General features: G+C 34.7%; 1 protein-coding gene across 2 annotated transcripts in view; it reads right to left on the bottom strand.

Moving 5' to 3' along the window:
- Nucleotides 1–411: 411 nt before the first annotated feature.
- HEATR5B (HEAT repeat containing 5B) overlaps nucleotides 412–8,588 on the bottom strand; it is a 118,433-nt gene continuing 110,256 nt past the window's right edge. For both annotated transcript variants that reach the window (XR_002342772.2, XM_003481246.5), the window contains exons 34-36: nucleotides 6,052–6,203; nucleotides 4,865–5,078; nucleotides 412–1,305 (exon numbers count right to left, since the gene is read on the bottom strand). Coding sequence is in view for 1 of the 2 variants with exons in the window: in XM_003481246.5 (XP_003481294.2) it covers nucleotides 1,001–1,305; nucleotides 4,865–5,078; nucleotides 6,052–6,203 (671 nt within the window). In the remaining variant the exon portion in view is untranslated. The remainder of the gene's footprint in view (nucleotides 1,306–4,864; nucleotides 5,079–6,051; nucleotides 6,204–8,588) is intronic.

The following is an 8,588-nucleotide window of genomic DNA, read 5'->3' as shown; positions in this document are numbered from 1 at the left end:
GGATCGGCCCTAGAACAGGCAAATAAGACAAAAAAAAAAAAAAAAAAAAAGAATAGGTATGCATTTGGAATGTTCAGAAAGGTGATTTGCTTTTGAAAATACAGTCTACATTACACTGCCCAGTAAAACCTGGTGTTCAAAATGTGCTAAACACTGTGGCAAACATTCATTTCATCAATTATCCATTTGACGTGGTAAAATTCACCCTGCATGAGAGATTGGCATAACTATAATTATGACTAATTCATCTTTGTGTACCCTGCAGCACTTAGCTTGATGTCTTATACATGGAGGCACTCAATAAATATTTGATGAATGAAATTAATCATCATAGCCAGAACTCAAGGCTTTGTAATTACAAAGCATAACCAAGGCCAAATGTTAGCCATTAAAAAAAAACAAAACATTACCCCACATTTGAAACACTTTAATGGATCTTTACATGAGAGTTAACTAAAATAGACACAAGCATAATTTAGTAATCTAACATGAAACTAAAAAGGTTTATCAGAAAGGTAAGGATATTCCGAGAAGTGCTAAGAAAATGTGACTTTATTCTTAATATACACACCATGAAATAGACACTTTGCATTATTTTGGTTACTTCAAAATTTAAATTATAGGTTTTTTTCAATCAATTTTTTGCATAACAGATGCTAAATACTGACCTATTTCTTCCCTGACAGTATCAACAGGCACCCAACTACATGATACAACTTTTTTGCATTTAATTTAAAAGACTATGGCTCAGTGTTTAAAAAAATATATTAATGAAAGAGAATCATTATTAGGGAAGAAAATGAAGCACATTCACATGATAAAAAAGAAAGTCATTCCTTCAAGATCAGAAACCAGTGTGAGCATTATTTCACTTAACCTCCTTGGAAGCATCTAATTCCAAAAACACAAATAGAATTAAACTTACAGCATGGAATGATACAATGGCTATCACTAATTAGTTGCTAGTTGACAATATAAACAAAATGAATGGGACAGCAAGTTAAAAAAAACTTGTTTTTAGCTTAATTGTTGGTGCGGAATGCACAGTCGGGGCTGGCTGCCTGGCAGCTGCTTTAGCTTTGCTAGCTTGGCTTGCTCGAACAGCAGTTTCCAAACGTACTTTCAACTCCGGAGCTGCTCCCATTACTGTCTTGAAAGCATGTGGATACAGAGGTCCAATATGCATTAAATTCTGGAGTGCAAACTCATGAAGATCTTTGGAAGTTGTGCTTGCTAAGGCAAAAGACTTTTCATCCAGTAGGTATGAGATCAAAGTGGGAACTAAAAGAGCAAGTAATTGGACTCCTGCAAATAACAAAGATAAAGTCTGAAGATAATCACAAATCTGAAAATTCCAATAAATTTTATTTAAAAACTAGGTATTTACCATGGTAGTCTGAATTACGATGAAATACAAGAAAACGTGCACAATCTATTTTAGGCCTCAATAATTATTCATAATTGACTGTTTACTAACCATCCAACCCATGTTAGGGTAGGAAATCTTTAGATTGCCCATTTGGCTCAGAACATCATAGGGTAGGAAATCAGGTTTGATTTCCTAATAAGATTACGTATTTCATGTTTTTATTAATTTGTTTTATTAAAAAATACTAGCTAAAAGGTTAAAAATGAATGAACACTCTATAAATGCCACCTGGTAAAACGTATTTTGAGAACAAAATTATGAAATTTTTGAGGGTATTCCATAATAGGGAGGTTGCCGTTTAAAAGGAATAGGGAACAGAAACCTAAAGCATTCATTAGGAGGAAACCATCAGAGCAATGAGTGAATGTGAGATGTTAATGTGATGGCAATCATTTTCATTTGGCTTTTGCATGGCACTTAACCTTGGATTTAGTTTTATTTTTTTAAAAATGCCAATTGCTGGAGTTCCCATCGTGGCTCAGTGGTTAACGAATCTGACTAGGAACGCTGAGGTTGTGGGTTCAATCCCTGGCCTTGATCAGTGAGTTAAGAATCCGGTGTTGCCGTGAGCTGTGGTGTAGGTTGCAGACAGGGCTCGGATCCCACGTTGCTGTGGCTGTGATGTAGGCCAGCGGCTACAGCTCTGATTAGACCCCTGGCCTGGGAACCTCCATGTGCCGTGGGAATGGCCCTAAACAAAGACAAAAAGACCAAAAAAAAAAAGAGTAATAATAATGCCAATTGCTTACTCTACCATTAAAAATATTGCTATAGTACAAAACATCTTTTATCTGAGTGAAGCAGCCTTTTAAAAAATGAAAAAATCATAATGGTGCTTACTGTTCATATAACTTACTAGTACTAAATATTGGAAATCGGTTGAAGAATTGAAGCTACATTGCTTTGATTATTTTATTTTATTTTTTTATTTAATTTAATTTTGTCTTTTTATCTCTTCAAGGGCCGAGCCCGCAGCATATGGAGGTTCCCAGGCTAGGGGTTTAATCGGAGCTGTAGCCTTTAGCCTACACGAGAGCCACAGCAATGCCAGATCGGAGCTGCGTCTGTGACCTACACCATAGCTCCTGGCAACACCAGATCCTTAACCCACTGAGCGAGGCCAGGGACCAAACCTGCAACCTCATGGTTCCTAGTCAGATTCGTTAACCACTGAGCCACAACGGGAACTCCTGCTTTGGTTATTTTATACCTTAAATTAATTAAATGTAAAATTAAAGAGTTATTTATTTAATGAATCCTGTAAAGTCAAATTATTAAACTACATTTAATTTCATGAATAATATATAAATATATTCTTATTGTTAAAAGAATTCAAACTAATAGTGAATTATTTGAAAAAGTATGAGGAGTTCCCGTCGTGGCGCAGTGGTTAACAAATCCGACTAGGAACCATGAGGTTGCGGGTTAGATCCCTGCCCTTGCTCAGTGGGTTAACGATCCGGCGTTGCCATGAGCTGTGGTGTAGGTTGCAGACGTGGCTCGGATCCCGAGTTGCTGCGGCTCTGGCATAGGCTGGCAGCTACAGCTCCGATTAGACCCCTAGCCTGGGAACCTCCATATGCTGCGGGAGCGGCCCAAGAAATAGCAAAAAGACAAAAAAAAAGAAAAAAAAAGAAAAAGTATGAGACTCTTTTCCCTGCCTAAATCAGGGTACCTGTTCAGGAACTGATCCCAAGGGTCAACTCAACTCACATACATTTTAAATACTGACTATGCAAATGTCAATAAGCTCAATGCTAGGATTACAAAATGACTAAGATTTAGTCCCCATGTTAATGGAGCTTACAGTGAGTAAAATAAAAATAAAGATAAAATTATGCTGAGTTACCAAACATGAGTCATAATATAAGCTATAACATGTCTACCCAAATAATTAGTATCTAATTTCAACTAAACTTATCAACTCTTCCCAAACAGCATTTCTTTTTTCTTTTTTTGCTTTTTAGGGCTGCATCTGCAGCATATAGAACTTCCCAGGCTAGGTGTCGAACTGGGGCTACAGCTGCTGGCCTACACCACGGCCACAGAATGCTGGATCCCTGACACACTGAACAAAGCCAGGCATAGAACCTACATCCTCATGGATACTAGTTGGATTCATTTCCACTGTGCCACAATGAGAACTCCCCGATTTTTCCAATTTTAACACTGTTTCCATGCTTCTTTCAATACAATACAAATAAACACAGTAATATTTGTCCCTTCTCTTTCTTTTGTCCCTATACCACTTACCCATCAAATCAGGTCTTTTTTTTTTTCATAATCACTTCTGTATTTTTCTCTTCTACTATCATAGTTCTGGATTATCTTATAGGGAAGCTATTAGCAATAGCTTTTTAAAATCTCTACTACCTTTCCAGTTTACTGTGAAATTCTTTCATGATAAGAGAAAAAAATTTATGATGGAAAAAACTGATGTAATATTTATCTGGAGAGTAATCAGCCTTAAAAATGTGCATTCCTTTGGCCCAATAATTTCACTTTAAGGAATTTATCTAATAGAAATAATAAAGTGTGCATGTGTGCAAAGATATCTGTATAAGAATATGCATCTAATTTATGATCTTGAAAAACAATAAACAGCTTAACATTCAGTCATAAGGTACTAATTTAAAAAGCATAGTCTGCTAACAAAGGTCATATTTCTTAAGATAAATTTTAGATGGTGATAAAATCAAGATAGCATGGAATAAAGAGGAGTAGGTGTTAAGGTCTCTGGTTAAATGGATAAAATGTGGTAGTTCTTCATTTTAAAAAATTAAAAAGTTTATTTTGAGGTATTTTAATAATGATGTTTGGCATTAATACTAATCTGGTCCTACTTTTTTTTTTGTCTTTATAGGGCTGCTTCTGCAGCATATGGAGGTTCCCAGGCTAGGGGTCGAATCAGAGCTGTGGCCGCTGGCCTATGCCACAGCCACAACAACATGAGATCTGAGCCGTGTCTGCGACCTACACCACAGCTCACGGCAGAGCCTGGATCCTTAACCCAATGAGTAAGGCCAGGGATCAAATCTGTGTCCTCATGTATGATGGTCAGATTCGTTTCCACTGAGCCACGATGGGAACATTCTGGTCTTACTTGTTAAAAAGCTTCTTTATACCTCTATTATGAACACCAAAATGTATTATTTTTAAAAATCTACTAAACATTCATATTTCCCCTGGTTCTTAAAGAGTACATTCCTAGAAAGAAAAAAATCCATGGATTGAAATGCCATTAGTAATTTACTTTAAACTTTTGCTCTTAAAAAATAAATAGCAAAAACATTAGGCTTTCAGACAGTAACCATAATCGTCCTTAGGAAAGGGACTATTACTGCTGTGGCCTGTGTCAAATAGCAAATAAGATTTATATAAAATACAAACCTTCATTTTAGATTCATGGAAATCTTTTCACAGGAAAATACTTACTGTTCTGTTCTTCCCCAAGAGTAACCAAAGTTTCAAGAACTTTGATTCCTTCTTGAACAGCTAAAAGTTCTGTATTATTGGCTGGTCTATTTCTTTCAACAGCTTTTAGCTTTTCAACCACGATTGGAGCTAATGTATGGATATAGGGAGTTGAAAGGGCACGGTTGGAATGTTGAAAGACCGAGAGGAGAAGCTGGTAACATTTGGCTTGAACCTATAGAAGAAAATCACTTTATTAATTAACATTTGTGATAGTTCTTATTTGCTCTACAATCACACTGCATCTTAATATGTACTGAAAAGAAGCAATACCGCAGGATGAAAATAGCAATGTGGGACAAATTAATGCTATTTTCTACTTACAGAAATGGAGTAATAGATAGTAGAAATTGATAGAACACTGTAAACCATCATGGAGGAAATAAAAATCATTAAAAAATAATAAAAAAAGAAATGCAGTAATAAAACTTCTAATACATTAGCTAAATAAAACTGAAAAGAAATTAATCAAAAATTCTAATTTCTGTTTTTAATTCTTTGTTTAATTTATAATTGCCCTTTTCATTTAACCTCACATATTTAGTATGGAAGGCTAATATCTAAATGATGTCAAACAAAGCTATAAAAATATATTATTTAGACACCTCAACTCCATTTGGATTCCCTGGAAATGACTGCTTTTATCAATTTAAGTGTTCTAGGTCTTGAAAGTAAGGTCTCAGTGGCTTCACTTTAGATTAGAAAGACTTCATATTAATAACAAACAAACCAACAAAGAAAGGCAGATCCATCAACATAGGAGAAAAATAATGGGAAAAAACTGTTTTAGTGCTTGGTAGAAGAAAAGCTGCCAAACATTGCTGGACATAAAAAATACCTGGGGAGTGTTATAAAAATACAGATCTTTGGACACACATTTGGAGACTCTGATTCAGCAAGAGAGAGGCAGATGTTACGAAAGTGCTTCTTTTTCTGATGTGCAGCAGGTTTTTTTTTTTTTTTTTTGCTCATTAGTTTAGATTCTGACACTGTAAAACAATAAAATTTATTTTCTAGAAAACCTAATTTCCAATAGGCCCATTTAAAATACCTTATATATTTATTCTTTAATGTCCTCGGTGTTAAGCACATCTAAAATTTTCTTGCTAAAGTGGAAGACTTACCACTATGTTTTAAGTGTAACTTACCCATGGATCACATGAATTTAATGCATTTTTAAATCTATTCATGCAGCCATTCTGCAGTGACTGGACTCCTATTATTTCACTTCCAGCAGACCACAGGAAGAGTGCAATTGCTGTTAGCATGCTTACTTCATCAGGCATAGGCATAGAATCTTCTGAAATATATAAATAATAATTACATACATATATATATAAAATGAAAGCAATATGCTATTTCTAAAATGCTTCAAAATTTCAGTCTTGAACAATAACCTTCATTCTCCAACCACCTGTACAGCAGTACTTCAACTCTAATAGAATGTATAAACGACTTTAAGAATAGAACTCATCTACTATTGAGGAAACTTGGGGGACACTTTATTAGAAGTCCCTGTATTTAAGTTCTCTCTTTTTTTCTAGATGGTACATTAATTGAAAAAATTCACACATATATCCTAAGAACTCTAATATGAAAAATATAAAATATGGAAATATAAAATAGTTAAAAGCCATTTAACTTCTTTGTAGTTTAGATTGATCAAAAATTTCCAAATACTCTCCTTCCAACAGAGTTAAATGATAAAATGTTCTAATTTAAAAATCCAGAGTATGTCTTCTTAGTGATCTCACTTTTGCACTTAGTAAAACATGAAACCTATAAATTCTACACAACCGTAAACAAAAAAACTTGTACAATTTCCTAAAGATAGTACTCTCATAATTAAAAAAAAAAAACATTTCTTGCTATTACCATCATTTATTTAGGAATAGTTAATGGCAATACAGTATGCAATTAGAAATACAGGAAATACATACATTTATTCTAAGAAACAATTATTACTGAACATATAAGAGACTCAAACTATTTTATGATCACCATTTTTTTTTCTACAGCTGAACTTATCAACTTCTTGTTTTTTTCTTTTGGCTTTTTTTGGGCCATAGATGCAGGGTATGAAGTTCCCAGGCTAGGGGTTAAATTGGAGCTGCAGCTGCTGGCTTATACCACAGCCCCAGTGATGCAGGATCTGAGCCATATCTTCGACCTACACTGCAGCTCAGTGCAATGCCAGATCCTTAACCCACTGAGTGAGGCCAGGGATCAAACCCGCATCCTCATGGATACTAGTCAGGTTTGTTACTACTGAGCCACAACAGGAACTCATATCAACATTTTTACATGTGAATTTGAGCTAATTTGGCAATTACAAATACCCAGTGATTATCAGTACTTCACTAGAATTATAAGCAGATCTATTTGATATGCTAACATTCTCTCATAATGAGGGTACCAACTTTTCATAAAATAGAATGACCTAAGAACAACAGTTGAGAAGAGTGTAAGGAACATAAAGAAAAGAGAAAGATGTAAAGTTTAAAAGATTTATCCAATTTACAATAATCTAAGTCATATATGATAAAAACCTGAGAATTCTACCATAGAAATATTATTCTAGGTGAAATGAGAATAATCTCTAACTCACGACACTACAAGCAGCTTTTTGTCTGAAAATTAACATTTTATTTTTAAATTGTGACTTTAAGAAGATTTGGCATCTAATTTAAAAAAGTTAATCTTGGAGTTCCCAATGGTTAACGAATCTGACTAGGAACCATGAGGTTGTGGGTTCGATCCCTGGCCTTGCTCAGTGGGTTAAGGATCTAGCGTTGCCGTGAGCTGTGGTATAGGTTGCAGATGCAGTTTACATCTGGTGTTGCTGTGGCTGTGGTGTAGGCCAGTAGCTACACTTCCGATTAGACTCCTAGCCTGGGAAGCTCCATATGCTGCAGAAGCAGCCCTAAAAAAAGGAATAATAAAATGAAATGAAATAAAATAAAAAATAAATAAAAAAGTTAATCTCACAGCCAACCTAATACTCAATGGTGAAAAGCTGAAAGCCTTGCTGCTAAAATCTGAAACATGACAAGGATGCCCACTCTCACCACTTCTATTCAACATAGTATTGGAAGTCCTAGTCAAAGCAATCAGAAAAGAAAAAGAAATAAAAGGTATCCAAAGTGTAAAAGAAGAGGTAAAATTGTCATTACATGTGGAAGAAGTGATACTATATTTAGAAAACCCTAAAGACTCCACATAAAACTATTAGAACTGATAAATGAATTCAGCAAAGTAGCAGGATACAAGATTAATACACAATATCCTATAATATCCTGTAATAAAGCATAAAGGAAAAGAATATGAAAAAGAACATGTGTATACATACATATAACTGAATCACTTTGCTGTACACCAGAAATTAACACAACACTGTTAATCATGTATACTTTAAAAAAAAAATTTAAAAAGATACACCATTCTCTACTAAAAGGAACCAGGGCTTTTGGGACAAGTAATTGATTCCAGAATAGTAACAGAGAAAATACAAGATGAGTCTGCTACATCTTGGTGCCAGAAAGTACAAGATGAGTCTTCTATATCTTGGGGCATGTCAAAATGAAAGTAAAGAACCCACTGAATTAGAAAAAGAATCATGAGTCCACAGTGACAGAAGTAAACAAACATATAAATAATAAAGGGAGGGCAAGGACAAAGCTCTCTT

Source organism: Sus scrofa, chromosome 3 (assembly GCF_054392235.1).
Source record: "Sus scrofa isolate SSC_HxYL_T2T_F1_AM1 chromosome 3, Sscrofa_HxYL_maternal_Yorkshire_Landrace_v2.0, whole genome shotgun sequence".
NCBI classification, from domain to species: domain Eukaryota; kingdom Metazoa; phylum Chordata; class Mammalia; order Artiodactyla; family Suidae; genus Sus; species Sus scrofa.
The sequence above is the reverse complement of the archived record's forward strand: the minus strand, read 5'-3'. Positions and strand labels throughout refer to the sequence as shown.